General features: G+C 40.3%; 1 protein-coding gene across 2 annotated transcripts in view; it reads left to right on the top strand.

The window, feature by feature from the left end:
- Positions 1–17,580, top strand: part of MAMDC2 (MAM domain containing 2) — a 63,765-nt gene that overhangs the window by 26,491 nt on the left and 19,694 nt on the right. For both annotated transcript variants that reach the window (XM_052778594.1, XM_052778595.1), the window contains exons 3-9: positions 5,835–6,100; positions 6,803–6,887; positions 7,842–7,979; positions 10,290–10,546; positions 13,485–13,578; positions 16,233–16,379; positions 17,247–17,512. In XM_052778594.1, the coding sequence (XP_052634554.1) occupies positions 5,835–6,100; positions 6,803–6,887; positions 7,842–7,979; positions 10,290–10,546; positions 13,485–13,578; positions 16,233–16,379; positions 17,247–17,512 (1,253 nt within the window). The remainder of the gene's footprint in view (positions 1–5,834; positions 6,101–6,802; positions 6,888–7,841; positions 7,980–10,289; positions 10,547–13,484; positions 13,579–16,232; positions 16,380–17,246; positions 17,513–17,580) is intronic.

Below are 17,580 nucleotides of genomic sequence, written 5' to 3' on the forward strand. Positions count from 1 at the left end.
GGCGATGCTTTCTCCAGCTGCCTGGGATGTACTGCTGCTACTGAGAGACCTTGCTCGCACAAGAGGTCTTGGTGGCTCTTGATGGCTCTTGATGCGCGTCAGGTTTGGTGACCCTGTGGCCAAGGCTGCCCAGAGGGGACCTGCCCTGTGGCAGGCAGGCGAGGGCAGCAAGGGGAAGCCTGCAGCCAGCTGGGAGCTGCACCACAGTATCTCGCACAGGGAGCTGGGGCTCAGGCTCGGTGCCCACTACCATGATGCTGCCTAGCTTTTAAGGCTACATGGAGCAAAACTTGCTGCAAAGACCTCCGGCTCCGATAACAGCACTCTGCTTGTAGGTCGAAGATTACTTAAAGTATTCCAAACTGCATTTGTTTGACTTCTCGTTAAAAATCGCCACTATAGTTGCAGTTCAAGGTGATTTTCTAATCCCAGCACAATATTGCAGGCCCAGCTGAAATATTTGTGCAGGCTTTTGTGTGTTTGATCAGTTTGGGGCTATCTTTTACTTTCTTCATGGAATTGTAGGGCAAAACTTTTCCCTCCAATTCAAAAGTCACTTGCTTGTGCAATTTTTTTGCTCTTCCAAGACACTGCCTAAAAAAATTTGGAAAAAACCCACCTCACGCTCCAACTCTTCCTCATCCCTCCAAAAAGCCTTACCAAAATGCATGGTGACTGTTCCTGATTAGAAGAAGAATTTTCTTCAGAAAACCTCAACTTTTCATAGGTAGGACAATTTTAACATTGATCCACACAGTTCTGTTTTTCAAGACAAATTATTAGCAAAAAATGTCCACTTTAGTTGAAAAGTTTGCTTTCTACTGAAAAGAAATTGAATGAAAAGTGGAGTGGTGAGTCTGAAGCTTTCCTATCCCATGCCACAAGCCTTCTCCTAGGTTCACCCAAAATCTCATATGAGGTAGCTGGTAGAGTTTCTGTGTTCTTAACACAAACTCTGAACCTTCATCTAAACCTTGTTTGTACACAGGGATAGCCTCCATGTGCAAACTTCATTTGCAAAATGATGTCTCACTGGCTGTATCATTAATATTTTTAACTAACTTTTCCTGGAGATGTGAGAAGGCTTAATATGTCCTAAAAAATGAACTGCTTGGCTGCCTTTTTTTTTTTTTTTTTGGCAGTACAATATTTCAAAAACAAACCCCTAAAGCCATGGCCCGAAATCCAGACACTGAGATTCCAGACAAGGCATCAGTAGATCAATTTTTGTCCTAAGAAACCCTGGTAATATTCTTTCCTGTTTCTGTATGGGAAGTACAGAGAAAATACAAATATAACTGGCAACTTTAAGACATTTCTCACAAATTTTCCGTATAATTGAATGCCTAATCAAATGTAAATTCCCAAACTTTTTCTGCTTCATATTTCCTTAATACTGTTTCTCTTGGAGTTTACTGCTTATATGCAGGTTTTTTTGTAAAGCTGCACTGTTGCTGAACTTAGTGAACAGCTGTGTCTGATATAAACCCTACAAAGGGTCTAACATGTCTGTGGTTACCCTTCTAAATTTTTACAGAGGAAATATATCATTGAAAAGCTAACTGGTGATTTTAGTTATCCCAGTTGCTTTTTCTTCATTTTGTCAATGGAATTTGGTTTAATTTATTAGCTAGTGTCTGGCATTTTATCTTGTGTTATGTACAGAGAAAGCAATCAGTGTAGCTTCTGCACTCTTTTGGGGAAAAAGTAGTATTGCTGATCTCAACCCCCCCTTTCCCTAAGCCATTGATACAATTACTGCTGACTGATGTATTCATGCCTATGTGGTAAGTGAATAAAAAAAATTAAATATAGATTTGGAAAATTTGGGTGAATGACTCATAGAGTCAATGTATCACCAACTGTAATTGAGAGAGACTGTGTATGGAACTGCTTATTAGAGCAGCAAAATGAGAGACATGCACACAGGCAGATTTTAAGGGTCTCGTTTTGTGAGTTTTACGGCCACAATGCATAGTTGCATTGAGGAGGGATAGGTTTGAAACACTGGGTCCTAATCCCCCCTGGGCTCAATATTTTACTTGGAAGTGGAGGAATGTAAAATGAACACATGCTTGGTCCTGTACAGTTTGATTCAGCTGTCAAGGAGATGACAGTGAAGTTACACAGTAGGTAAAAAGTCATTATAGGAATGTGGGTAAAAAGTTCATTACTTTCCAGACTGAGTAGTAAATACATCTGAGAGTCCCCTTTCTCACATCTCTTCCCCTGGCTGTAGGTGTTTGCCTTCACCAGGGAACTGCTATTAGTAATCAAAAGTAGTTAGCAGTCCCTGGCTTTTGTTGTCTGTGAAGAAGCTTGTATGGTGCCTTCACCATAATGGCAAAAAACCATGCCATTCCCTAAAAGTGGAAAGCGAGTGCAGCATTCCTGTATTTGCACAGCCCCTTACACTGTTTGAGGCTGCATCTACCCCCTGAGCAAGTGATTGCCAGAAATTGTATGCTTGTGTTTCTGTCATCAGGCTTTTCCTAGCATTTTGTGACTACCTCTCTTTTGCTTTCCTGTGATTCTGAGGAGTAGCCCTCTCTTGATAACTTCTGAATGACTGCTATAAATTAAGTGCTATTGGCATTTGGAAGATGAGGAGCATTTTGAGGAAAAAAAATGGTGTGGCATGCTGCGAAGTGAAGCTGTATGTTGTATTTTTAATGAGAGATTTCAGGCTACAGCACTGTGCATTCATCAGATTCTCCACAGACTGCTAAATATCCTTCTGTTTACTCCCACAAACAAGTGTGGAAAGTTGTCTGCTTCTTTACTCCAAGGAACCCTCTCCTCGCATTGATTTGCTCTAACAATTACTCTGTGTCAGTCCTTGAGGTCTGCATTGTGAGACCTTCCTTTCTGCCGCAATAGCACATGTCGTTGCTATTACTGAAATACAGTTTAGTATAAAGGCCATTTAGTCAATGCCAGCATTCATTTGAAAGAAGTTTAACATTAGCATTTTCTGTGCTCGATACTGCAAAGTGCCAGGCTCCCTGATCCTGATTAGCAAAGCATTTAAACTTACACATAAAGCTCTCTATCAGTGCTCCCATTGATTTTAGTGGAGCCAATCACACATTTAAACTTCCAGAACATGCTAAAATGACTAGCGGGTTTGGGGTGAGAACACTCTGTTTCTGGAGACTCAACAAATAGGTCAAATTATTAAAAAAGCAACCCCCAAAAACCCCAATTAAAAAGAGAGTTCATGATCTTTGCTGTTATATCAGTGGGGAATCAGACCAAATGAGAGCAAGTGTACAGCAAACAGAGAACGCAGAGTCAAGTTTGTAGTAACATAATCATCCCAACTGGAACATCTAAGAGGTTTTCTTTTAAATCACTGTTTTTGTAGAAGAACCTTAATCTACTTGTAATTAAGTCTTAAAGCCAGGCGGTCATTTAAGCCTCATAGCTGGTAATTTGAGGTCTTCATGTGAATGTGTTTTCCTATGTTGACACTAATTTATTTCTGAAAAAAAAAAAAAACCAAAATCAAAAAAACCCCCGAATATTATAAGAAGGCTCAGTTTCCTGTGAGGTTTCTCATGAATTGCAGAGAGAAATAGGGCTGAAATCTACACTGAAATTGCCAGGCATGGATTCTGAATTGTAGGTTTCTTTGTAAGCAAAATGATCCAAATTCAGACTAGCCTAAACCCACAGATTATTCACCTGAACTGGATATTGCCACTTACATAAGTTAAAAACAAATGTGTGAGAAGCATTCAACTTGTGATAGAGCCTTGGTGATTTCCTTCTACCCTCCATGCATGTGAAAAAACATGCATAACTTGGACTAGAACATGCCAGCAAAAAAAGGCTGTGCCTGCTAACTCTTGTGAACTAACTTGATACCAGTTTGCAAATGGATGTTTTATGCGCTCACATTTTACAAAGTGGCAGATTAAGTATTTGGCAGGCGCATTAGGTGCCTATTTTAAAATATTTATTCCTGTGTTTATTTTTCTTTCATATGCTGCTGCAGTAACAAGTTACTTGTACTTAACCAGTGATTTTTTATATTCCTTCAAGAGACTAAAACCAGACACAGTAGATATAAAGAGAAATTACGGTAAGAGGCAAAAAAAATTCCATTCCCTAAAAAGGGAAAGAAAATGCAGCTTTTCTGTCTTTACACAGCCCCTTACACTGCTTAGGGCTGCATCTACCCCCTTAGCAAGCAGCAACCATTTATCTTACATCTGTTAAACAAAAATGTACAGTACAAATGGGTTGCTGTGCACAGTGTCTGCAGGTGGGAGAGGGAGCAGATGCAGTGGGATGCTGTAACATGCGCTGTCCAAGGAATCAGGTGTTGTCAGAGCTGCTGCCTGCTCCTGGCATCTTGCCGGAGGTAGGGTATGGGAGAGGACTTTGGGAACCTCATAGACAAGATCTGTACCTGCTCTTTGCTTTGGGGAGCCAGTGACTGTCCATGCAGGTGATGTTGTTCGCATTGGAGAGAATACTTGTGAAAGGGCAATAGGAGAGCTCCTAGGAAGCAGCCCCAGGGTGGCTTGGTAGAGTTGGAGGGTTCAGGCAGGATTTGGGAGGGGAGAGTATGTCAAGTTAAGCAAGTGCTTACATATGTGTGGAAACTGAGAACAGGCTCTGCGGTCAAGTGAAACGAGGTTAAAGAAGAAAAAATGTATGCTCTGGGGGGGCTAAAGAGGATAGGTGTGATGTGCTGCTGGGTGAAGGACTGACTTGGCACAGTCCCTGATAGCTCTTCCAACTCTTGCTTGCAGCCTAGCTGCTGAGAATCAGTATCAGGAATGGGTTTTGTCTGATGTATATTGCCACTAGGTAAGGAAGATCATTTTCCAGATCATCTATGGGATGATATTTCAGACATGGATGCCCTAGCTTGTTTTGTTGTTCTGTTGTTTCGTTTTGGTTTGGTTTTTAAATTTTCTTTGTCTGTCTGTTTTACTTGTTTCTGTCATTGCATTCCAGGTTTCTGTGACTCCCGTATCCCATTTTACTCTGCTGATCTTAGTTTTGATGTGTTAGTAAAGTCTCTAGGACCAGGCTTCTGTTTTGCTGTGATTTATTTATTGATGCCTCCTTTTTCTCCATATTGTTCCTTTGGCTTTTGTTTGGTTTTTTTTGCCTCCTTGTGCATTTTTAGCTTGTCATCGCATCCTTTCTTTTGTTTTTGTAGAGAAGGTTATGTTTTAGGCCCTGTTCCTAAAATATCTGTCCAGAGAGTAATTTTGAAATAATCCCATTGAGAGTGCTGGTGTGTTTAAATGTAGCTTTACATTTAGCACTTTTTTGAATCAGCAGATTTGTACATGTTAGTTTTACTACTTACGAGTGTCTTTCTAGTCGTCATCTTTGAAACCAGAAATGCTTCAGAAGTTTTTGGCTGTGATGTGTTTTTTATGTATTGTTTTAAAATTTAAAGTGTAGAAATGAAGTTAGAAAGTTCTGATCTGTAAAACAACTAAATAGTCCTGCAGCATATTCCTGCCTGTGTAAATTATCTTGTCAATCAAATTGTCTGTCCACGGCTATCAGTTCTGGAGGGCAATACTTACTTAATAATCTGCTTTACACTGATATAACATCTTTCTCTGAAGATTTAAAATAATTTAAAAATTGTCATTAAAAATGCTGCGAGACAAGTGAAGTGATGTTTGTGTGGGTATGGTGGGATATCAAAAGGTTTAATGGCTTGCTTAACGAATGAGTGGCGGTCTGAATCTCCTGACCTAGCCCCAGAACAACTAGTCCTTGATAAATAAGTACTTTTATCCAGGAATGCAAAAGCAAAGCCTCTGACATCTGTTATTCTGATGCGTGTCTGTTCCCAGGACATTACATTTCTGTGGATACATCTTATGAGGGTGAGAAAGCAGTGCTGTCCAGCCCTGAGCTGTACTCTGAGGAGTGGAGCTGTGTCAGACTGATTTATCAGATAGCAACGACTTCAGAGACTTCACCTGATCCTGCCAGGCTCAACCTGTACCTGAGGCAGGAAGGAGAGAGCTTTGATCGTTTGCTGTGGTCAGCCGAGGAGCCTTCAGACAGCTGGCTCATAGCTAGCTTAGATTTAACAAACAGCACAAAGAAGTACAAGGTAAGCCTGCTTTTGGAAGATGCCACAGGCTTTCTGGTGCACGCGGACCGCTTTTCGGGCCCTATTCTTGGCTTTCACCTCTAGGGCTGGCAGGGTGTGAGTCAGTCGACCCCTCTGTCCCTAAAATCAGTATGCTGAGCTGCCCTGAGCCAGGCAGTCGGTGCTCTTCCCAGGAAACGTGTGGCACGGCCCACGGGAAGGGGCGGCCGGCTGAGCCGTGCGGCGAGGGTACCGCTCCTCACGGCAGCCCCACGGGGCTGCTGGCATCCCGTAGCAGATACGGGACCTCCCAGATTCCGGGTCTGCAGCTGCCCTCCTTCCTCCCTGTCCTCTGCGTCCTTCTGGGAGGAGTCGGAAGCTGGGTACTTCTATCCAAACCCCGCCACATCGCGTCCTTCATGATAACATCCTGTATAGCCACAGCTGAGGAATCTGGAGACCTGTACTCTTATGTGAAGTGTGGGATTTTTTGGCCTTGCCTCACTGTCCTTCAGTGTGCCTCATGTGCTCGAGGAAGGGCACTGACTCCATCTTTAATGCATTCTGCCACGCTCTTCCAGCAAAAGCACCTCTCCTGATTGTAAGGGTGATGAGCCCCCCACATATATTTAATTTGTTCTCCTGTTTATCCTGTTTGAATGTCCAGGGTGATAACGGAAATACTGAAACCCTGAAATTCACAGTTTGGTTTATATTCTGCAGATTGTACTGGAAGGTGAAATGAGACAAGATAAATCTGCCAGTATAGCAGTTTTTGAAATTAAAATAACTCCTGGATATTGTATTGGTAAGTACTGTCTGCTCAGCTCTCATATTCTCTGCAGAGAAAGAAATGCCTTGTTGGAAGTTTTAAAACTAAATTAAAGGTCTGAGTTTAGAAGAAAGACAATGGCTTTTTCCTCATTGAGAAGTAGGCTGCCATATTCGATATAGATATTTTTTAAGCTAAGGTTGCACACACTAATATGTGTTTTTATTCACCCATCTCTGGGATATATGTAGCCATTTCACATACAATAATTCATTCTAAAGCTATTTATTGTTCAAGCAGGAACAAGTGTTATATTTTCACAAAACTAGATGGCTGCAAATATTAAAAGTAACAGCTGTGACATTATTTCTGCTGTCTGCCTGCTCATGTTTCCTTACAGTGACATCTTCCAGGCTGCAGAGTCAAAACTCTGTTGGTATTTACACTTACAGCTATTTGCTCATGACATTTGCCAAAAACAGCTAATGAAGTTCAAAAATTTCAGTGGCTGGGAGACCTTTGCATTTCTAGGGAGTTCTGGTGGAGTCCAACCGAAGTGTCACAATACTTGGACTCTGTGAAGGAAACACAGCAGTCTCATTACTGCTATGAAACACTACTCCTGCTTCACTTCTAGCCATGCCTGATTTATAAGTGGAAGTTCTGCTCTGACTATTGAATACTACAAAGTGGTATATTTTACATTAATTTTATTTGATTCTAAATTACAGCAGCCCTATATTGCCAAATAATGAAAAGATAGAGTGGACCGAACAGGATAGAAAGGAAAATTTTATCAGAAATTGATCAAAAATTGTGGCTAAGTTTGCTTCCATTTATTATAAGCTGTTAATTGATGCTTCCAGTTTTATAAATACAGGTGTTATCTGCACTGCCATATGTAAAACAATGCCAGTGCTTAGCCACAGCTTCTCTTCCAGTTTCTGTAATGAAATGTGTGCACTCAGCTGGTGATGTCTGCAATTGCAGAATGTGACTTTGAAGAAAATCATCTTTGTGGCTTTGTGAACCGCTGGAACCCCAATGTCAACTGGTTTGTTGGTGGAGGGAACATTCGCAATTCTCAGTCTATCCTGCCCAAAGACCACACACTTAACAGTGAACTGGGTAAGCAACAAATGTAGAACAGAACTATAGTGGAAAATTTGAGTCTCTGATCCACGTGTGACTCTTATACTGCAAATTATGATGTGAGTTGTTTCTTTTCTCCTGGCACTGGGTGGGGTAAGAATTACTTATGTGAAAAAAGGGATTAGAAAAAGATGGGGGGAATTTTCAGAAGTTCACACGAAGTTTCCTGTAAGCTCTATAATAAAGTTGTTATGCTATGCTTCAAAATTACTCAAAATAAGGATAAAATTTTGGACAGAGAGGGTGAAAATTGATCTTTCTGTGGATTCTGAAAGTATGGGCCACAGTAAGCTTTAAAATCTTGTACTGCTGCTCTGTACATATGGCAGGGGTTTTCCTTCCAGTGGCTATTAGGAAAGTTGAGTAGGAAAGCTAAGGGATTGAAACATGTTTGGAGAATCTCAGGTTAAATTGCACAGTTTCGGAGTTTTGTTTGTTTCAGTCAAATGTGGTGCTGTTAATACAGTCCGTTGGAGGCAGAATGCTGTAAAGACTTAGAGGATTTTCAGCACCTTCCATGTGTGAAATACTTGTCCTGGCCACCTTGTTGAGAGGAGAACGTTTTACATAGTCATAGAGAAGGGTTGGGGGATAGCTTAGCCTTTGATGTAGTGTTGCATGAAGTATCACAGCAGGTGATGGTCAGGAGATCTGGCTGCTGCAGCACACTGTGCGTCTCAGACAACGTGACGCTTGTGATGGTGCAGGGAATTGTGTCATGAAAAGCAGGGTTGATCCTCTTTCCTTAACTCACACTGCTGTGTCTTTTTATTTATTTCACAATTGTGTGAGTTGAGTGCAGAGTGTCAGTCCAGCCCTGCATCACCCCACGGCACCTAAATGCTGGTGAAATTTTGATGGAAGTTTAATTCACCACAACTTCAACAGCAGACAGTGGCTCTACCTATTAAATAAAGTACTGTATGTGATAGGAAACATCACCAACTGGGAGGGATCTGTTTTCTTGTAGCCACAGTGTTTCTTTTTCACACCAAACCCTCACTGCTGCCCATTGACTGAGAAGACCCCAAGAAGCCAAAAGTCACAGAAGAGCCTTCTTTTTGCAAGAATTGTGCTACAAAGGTGCATCAGCTAAGGAGATCATAATTAAGCAATGAAGTGTGGTAGAACTGCAAAGCAAAAATGAAGCCCAGAACTTTTCAGGCAAGTACCGCTGAAGAGTCACCAGTCCCCCGGCAGTGGGCAGGCTGGAGGAGACTACAGCCAAGCAAGCCCTTTCCCCTCCTTCCACTGGAGTGAAGCAAGAAGTGACATCTCCATGTTTGAGAACACTATTGGCTAATTAACGTAGTGGTGTAGATACAAACCTAATGGCACAGTTTGCAGTGTCCATGCTGAAGTAGTCTGTCAGTTTGACACTTCATTCTCCTCTAAGTTTTCTACTTGTGAAGAACCATTTTTCCGTTCATCAACTGATACTGTTTGATGCTGTGTTTCTGGAACTGTAGAAGAAGAAAAACTACACATGCACAGCATATCCATGCAGGTGGATGTGTCCCATTTAAATCGAGATAGCTCTCCCAAAATCGAAGTCTGAGAAGCTGTACCCTTTGAAAATCCTGCAGGTCATACTGGCTGTTGAGGGGGAGGGAGTCTACTCATCTGTAATGCATTTTTCTGTTTATTAACATCTCCCAAAAGTCTTTTTTAAGGATTTTACAAAAACCCAGTCTATTCAGTAAAGATAAAACATTTAGAAACCAAATCCTAGATAGACCAAGCAGAATTATACAAACAATGAAATGTGCAGAATAAAGGTTATTTGCCAATTCATTTGATATATTAAATGAACTGCTGAGTGTTCATGTGAGGAAAATGTGAGGAAACACACGGCTTATTTACAGTCTTGTTCATTTATTTGGGTTGCCTCAGTAAAAGTTGCACTTGGAAAAAGACTAAATACTATACTGAGCTGTTGGGAGGCAGGGTATTCACTCAGTTGTAACACATTTTTCCATTTATGAATGGCTCTCAAAATTCAGAGAGTTTTTACTTTCTTGAATATAAAGGTCTTGAGTAAAGACTTAAGAAAGAGCTGAGACTGACTGTTTTTGCCAGTGGTATCTTAGCCAAACAACTTGGGTTGTACATAGGAGGAAAGGGGAAAAAAAAAAATCTCTTAGAATTCCTAAAATTTCCTAGGAATCAACCATTGTTGTCCTTGTTGTAGAGATACATGTCTAGTCCCTGCCCATCTCCTGATACTTCTTGTAAGTGGTGTTCATTAATGACTGTCCTTATACCAAGTTTCTTTTATACTTTTAGGTCACTACATGTATGTGGACTCTATTTACGTCAAACATTTTCAGGAAGTGGCCCAGCTAATCTCACCGAAGACCACAGCCCCAATGTCTGGCTGCTTATCTTTTTATTATCAACTTAAGCAGGAGAGTAGCATTGTTTTTACCGTTTACTTGAGAGACACGAGTGGCTTTTATGAAGAGATCTGGAAAACAGACAGTGCACTGAGCGCGGACTGGGCGCTGGCAGAAGTTGACTTCAATGCGCCATACCCCATGGAGGTAAAGCAATCGTTCCTGTACAGTCCAGCTACGACTTCAGGTTGCATCAGACAACAGTGCTGACTCAGGCTAAGTCAGGAACATGGCAGTGGCTGTCCAGTATCTGAAAGATGGTTATAAAGATGCTGGTGATCTGTTGTTTCCTTTGCCCACTGTATAAGTGTCAGGGAGGTACCACCTTCCATACTGGTGCTTGATTTTCAGCAAAGATCAAGTCAGGTGGTGAAGTGCTTGATCAGAATACCTTGGGAGGTTGTAGAGTCCTACAAATGTGAGGTCTTTCAGTTCCTACTAAATAATGTTGATGCTCTCTCAGTCCCATATTTCTGTGACTCGATGATCCATTTTTGAGGATGCTGAGTACCATAAAATAATGCATGCCTCCCACTACAGAATAAAAATTTTAAAAATATTCGAGCTCTATTCTCTACCTTGTACAACCCTGCAATTCAGTCTTTCTGTGCTTTCACAAGATAAGAGTCCAAACTTGGGTCCTAGTAGTACAGTAGTCCTTAGGTGTGAAAATCAGCTCCTATGGTTACTATAATTAATTTCAAGAGTATCAGAAAGAAATTGAATGCTTTATTCCTTAGTGTTTACTGAAAAAAATGCCAAATCTTAGAATATACATTTTATATATATATATGTATGTATTAAAAAAGATACATACACACACATACATATGTATAAAAATGTGTGTGTGTATGTATAGTATATATACATACATGCATATATACATTGTATCTTTATATATATGTAAAATACATATTCTTATATATAATACATATATAAATATCAGAAGATTGAAATAAACAGTGTTTATATATTGTATATACACATATATACTTACATGTATACAAATATATGATATATATTTTATACATATATATGTGATTTTTATATATATATACACACACACTTTATACCTATATATATATATACTTCTAATACTAGGATTACAAATAAATCAGCTTTCATTCTACTTGCTTTAACTCCACATAAGTTATTTTTTTTAATTCACTGTAAGCCTGCAGATTTTCAGGAATTATTAGGGGTAAAGCTAATTTTCATCAGATGTTACATAGTCCTTTTATACTCTGTAAAGTCATTGACCAAGTCATCCACTTGAATTGTCAGACTTAAAATGGTATGGGAAAGGAGATTAGGTCTGATAAGGTCTCATAATACTGAATGATAAGTAAAAGTGAATTACTTATTTATAAAGTAACATGCAAGGGAAAAAACAGTCCTAGCACTATAGATGGAAATTAATTAATGAGCTTGGCATTACTGTGGTTAGTTTTGTGAAAATATCCTCTCAGTTCTTAGTGGCATTCATAAAACCATCTGGAATGTTGGAAACTATACTGGAATAAATAGCAAAACAGAGGATGTTGTACCACTGGATGAATGCACAGGGTAACCCTGTGTTCAGCAGAGTATGCAGCTCCAACCCTTTCAGTTAAAAAAGAATATCCTAGAACTACAAAAGGGAGATGGGGATAATCAAAAGTATGGAGAAGTTATGTTAATGAAATAACACTTTTCAGCCTGTAGAAAAAGTGACTGAAGTAGAATATGGTAGAGGTTCATAAAAATCGTGAATGACACAGAAAAGATTAACCGTTCCCTTTTTCTCATAGTTTATGTTGCTGTTCCAAATTCTTAATTACCAGGTATCTGTTTTAAAATAAAACAAAGGGACAATTTTTTCCTACATCACATAACTGTAGAACTCGATTCCACAGCATACTGTGGATACCATTATTCTGATCAGTTAAAAAACCTATTAGACAAATTAATGGGAAAGAAAGAATCCATCAGGAATGCAATGTGAGGGAGGAAGAACTGATAACTTGTCATTGTCTTAAGTTCTTTCTGCAGGTGACCTCTGTTGGAAAGAAGACACTGGGCTAGATGGGCCTTTATTCTGTTCCAGGAATTTTTATGTAATCCAACAGAGTCACTATTTTAGAGATCGCTTTATAGAAATAAGATTAAACCTTTCATATAATTTCTTCTGTTGCTTCAAGAAGGTCTTCCTCTTTGTTTCATCTGGCTAAAGGAGATCGCTTGGGATTCTTTCACAGCTCTCCTAGTTTGGCTCCCATCCCTAGGCGAGACATCACAGGCATTGCTTTCACTGAACAGGATCTCGCTCTGGAAGCATCTGTCCTTATATCCTTGTTTTGTCCCTGGGGTTGCCTTGTGATTCAGACCTTTTCTCAAAGTTTTCCTGTAACTCAGAGCTTTGTTACTTTTAAGAGAAATTTTAAGACACTTCCTCAAGAGTTATAGACTGTCCTCCACTTACTTGAGGAAGTGATGTCCACTGGGAATGGCTAAGTACAAACATTGTTTGATTTTTGTGGTAAACAAAACACAGCAATAGCTTTTTGGTTCTTACCTTAATTAAATTTTTAAAGGATATCTTCCCTGCCAGCTGATGCCAAAGCATGGGTTTCAGTGTCTGAGGATGTTTAGAGAAAACAGTAAAAATTAATATTGTAACAGCAGAGTAATCCATACAGTTTGGTTTTAGCTCTTGATCCAGCTAGATTCTAGATACAGTAATAATTAGGCAGCTTTGGAGTTCTAGTCAATACAGACTGATGACCCTGAATACTGACTTTGTAAGGTATCATGACAGTAGCCTTACTGCATCTTTAAAACTGATGCTTCATAAAGCAGCAGAAGAGCTATGTTCCCCTTGATTTTCCCTTGACCTTGAGTGGGCAAAGATCTGGTGCCAGGGTCAGGCTCTGATGTATATCCCTAATAAGTGATATAATTTAATTTGTCTTAACACCTGCAGTGCTATCTGAGGTGCCCTGGAGTCTGTCTGGGACATCTGATCAGAATTTTGTAATATGAAGATGTGTACCAAAATTATTGTTGTGTATATGGTAGATGAATAACAAACAATTATAATTTCCAGGTAATATTTGAAGTTGCTTTCAATAGTGCCAAGGGAGGTTATGTTGCCCTTGATGACATTTCTTTCTCTCCGGTTTACTGCAGCAATCAGACAGGTATGAGTTCTTATTGCTATTTACCTTCCTTGTTTTCCCTCTTTGCTTTGCCCCTCTGAACCATCTGTCAGTACTTGGAATATTTGGTAGTGATGTGCAGATGCTACCTTCTCCTCGGACCAGCACAATTGGGCTCCTCTTCCTCCTGGCAACAAAACAGCAGATAAACACTAATGCCATTTGTTTGATCCAGAAACCAGTCCTTAATGCTTCCTCTCCAAAGACCTTGCCCCAGGGATCTGCAACGGGAGCACTGGACTGAATGCTTTATTTACATCACCCCAGCTTTTGAACAAGTTACCACTTGCAGGCCTGCCATGGAAAGGGAGGGGGATTTCCCCAGGTGTAATGGTATGAGGAAGAAAATGTCCTGGGCTTTTCATTATTGCCAATGTAGGGAATATCTTCTTCCGTGCCACATGCCCTGAGGTGTTCTTCAGAGCCAAAACAGGAGCCTTACTTTCCTGTCTTCACTCTTCCAGGAGGTATTATTCATCTCAGAGTGGCGTGTCTGTCAGGATTTTGTTAGGTTTTCACAGCAGCAGAAGTCAGCTGAATCCACGTGACCTCTGCTGTAGAGGCACTTGGGACAAAGGACTTCATCATTTGTGAATGCAGCCTTTTAAATAGCTGTGTACTGGTTGCTTGGGTTTTACTATAACACTAAGCCATAGGCAAAAGTAGATTAGTGGTTTCCCACTGAGTCCATCCATTCTTTTAGTCTCAGGTTTGAATTTTTGGCTAATGTTTTGAAGTGATCAAGGAGAAAGAGAGTTTTTGCCCTTTTGTATCTGCTTGGATTCTCTGCTAGCTTTACCTGCACTGCTCAAGTATCAATAGGAGGTAGATTCCAGATATGTTACTAATCCATGACTCTTGGCTGAGTAAATCTAGTAGTTTCATTAACTCCTCAATGCCTGTTCTGGTTTTGCTTTGTTTTGCAACAAAAGTCCTGAGTTATGTTTGCAGTACGCCATGGAATGGAGCTGTGTGCTCATCTGTGTTTTCCATTTTAATTTTCAGATGGCTTATATGTGTTGAGGTATGGGATAAATTTTATAGTATTTTCTGCCCTAACCTTGATTTAGTCTTGCTACCATGGCCCATGTTCAGATCTACTCTGACCAGTAAATTTGATAGGTTCAGCTAGAGCTTTGCCTACTAACTCTGATTTTGAAGTTTCAGGGTTTTTTTTCTGTTGAGAAATGAATGCCAATCATTTGCTTTATATTTTGTTGAACTACAACAAAGCTGGTTAATCCTTCAGACTTATGTCCTATTTCCGTCTTCAGTTGTTTTGTGTAGAGATGTTAAAAGGCAAGAGATCTTCATTCTTATAGTCAGCCACAGCAGTGTATATAACAGCATTAAGTTTTTTCCTTATTTTTCTGGAAGTTTGTGTCAACAAAGGTCTCAATGTTAGCCAAACTGAGGGAAAAGGTACCAGAGTATTAAACTTTCTCACTAAAGGGTGAATCATTAATGCTGCATGGACCTGGTATTGCTCCAACTGTGTTTGCTTTAGCTAGGAAAGCAGTGGAGGGAGGCCAGGGCTGCCTCCTTTTTCTCTGTAGGCAGAGAAAGAGACACGGGCAGTGCTTAGATCTGGCTTATTTGAGGCTGAAAAGACCACAGGCATCTCTCCAATGCCAAGATTTTCCTTCTCCTGAAGCTGATCACCTGCATCCCTGCCGTTGCCAGGAAGCCCCTCTTAGCCTCCATGCAGAAGGGTCGTGCATGCTGCCGTAGAGTGATGCTCACAGGGTCCTGACTCCTGACATAGCCAAAAATTGCATGATGGCTTTGGGTTGTGCCCCTCCTTCCCCCAGCACCTGGTATGAGTAACTGATGAGGCTTTGAAGAAGTAGAAATGTTTTACTTAAAAGCACCCATTCACCAGCAGGATTTTTTCAGACTAAAGCAAATCCTGACCCATGAATTCCACATCGCAGGTCAAGAGGGAGCCATCAGCAGGGCTGGGGAGCTTAGCTTAGCTTTTAATCAACTTCACTATAAATAATTCAGCTTTCTTTGCTGCAGTGCTAAAATGAGTGAGGCATAGCTCCAGAGGTCAGTAGCCATGAGGCGGTACATGAACCGAAAGCTATTTGACTTACACACTTACGGCATGCATGTGCACACACGTTATACATGACTACAAAAGGGTTTTTTAAAAAGTGTTCTTTAAAAGAATATTAAATGTTGATGTTAGAAGGTTATCCCCTTGGAAACTGAAATGAAAATATCACACCCATGTGTGCACATACGCACACTCATGCTTATTTTGTCCAAATATCTTTTGAATGAAGGAGGAGGGTGAAAACAAATCATATGAATGTCTTTGTGCATTATGTCCTGAAGGAGGAATCTTCTCTTAATATCTGTAGCTTATTTATATTTTATAGGGACTGTGAAGGAGGTTTCCTCCCAGCTCTAGCAAAAATGTAAGAAAGTAACGCCCACTTGCTATAGAAAATTGATAGTTTGATATCATTGTGACTTTGCAGAATGTATGCGTAATATCTTTGCACATGCTTATCTTCTGTAATGCAAAGAAAGATGAAATAGAGTATTTTTTGGCATCCTTGTGCTTCAAATACCTATGCTTATTATAATGTGCTCTTCCTAACAGAACATATGCATCTGTCTTTTAGGACCTCCTTTCAATCCTGCTGAGGCAGGCTGCAATTTTGAGGAAGATCTGTGTAATTTTTACCAGGATCACAAAGATGGCCCAGGATGGAGCAGAGTGAAAGTGAAGCGTAATGTGTATAGAGCAGGAGATCACACTACGGGATTTGGTAAATCAAAATTCCTTTTCACTAGAAGAGTCAAACTGGATATAAAGGTTAACCTGTTGTATCATTGTTCACTCTGTTAAATAATGTCATCAGCACACTGTTTAGATTGCCTCACTGCAACTCCCTGCCATTAAAAATCAGTGTACACTGTTCTGTCCTATCTGGGACTCTGGCTGTGCCTCCCCACATGTAAAGGGGGAAAGTCACCTATTGAATAGTCACTCAAGGCCGTAAATCAGACTATCATCTTCACTATACTGATCTGTAGTCACTGAAGGGAAGATTCCACAAAAATATGCAAGCAAATACAATAGTAGCTTAACACATTGCTTTTAATACAGAGGAATGGTGGGCTCTTAGCTCTTCCAGGATTACAATAGTTGGTATTTTTAAGGGAAAAATGTGAAATGTTGTGTAGTGAAGCCACGTAGTGAAAGGCCTGATAATAAATTCTGAAACTCACACATCTCTGTGTAGAGTATTCATGGTTCTTAATCATATGTGCAAAACTCTCACCTCTTTACACTTGATGCAGGCAATAATAGGCCTTGTGCCCCATCCTTCATTCTTCAGTCTTGGAGTGGTACCAGGTTTCCAGTGAGGCCAGCAGGCCAGAGAATTTTTCACTGTAAATTTGAAAAGTGCTTATTTCTGGTAACTTAGCCATGTGCCAGTTTAGCTTGAAGTAGCTGGGATGCTTTTAGAAAAATTCTTGTTTCCTTTCAAACAGAGTGTGATAATCTGTTTCCTGCCAGTAGCAACTGTTTTTATAACCAAAGCCTGATGCAATAATGGAAGCTGCTTTAATAGCAAATCAGCTGTGCTAACTGTGTATTAGAAGTACTCAATAATTGCACTGTCTTGCAGGTTATTACTTGTTGGCGAACACAAAGTTTACATCACAGCCTGGGTACCTTGGACGTCTGTATGGCCCGACCCTGCCAGGAAACTTGCAGTTTTGTCTGCGTTTTTATTATGCCTTATATGGGTTTTTCAAAATGAGTGGCACTCTTGCTGTTTATATCTTTGAGGAGAATCATGTTGTTCAAGAGAAAATCTGGTCTGTCTTGGACTCTCCAAAGGGAGTTTGGACTCAAGCTGAAATCTCCTTCAAAAAGCCTATGCCTTGCAAGGTAAGAGCCAGCTCTTCAAATCTGCTGAATTCTGGATGGAGATTTTCCTTGCCTTCTCCTCCCAAAGT

The sequence above is a fragment of the Harpia harpyja genome, chromosome Z, assembly GCF_026419915.1.
Source record: "Harpia harpyja isolate bHarHar1 chromosome Z, bHarHar1 primary haplotype, whole genome shotgun sequence".
Lineage (NCBI taxonomy): Eukaryota > Metazoa > Chordata > Aves > Accipitriformes > Accipitridae > Harpia > Harpia harpyja.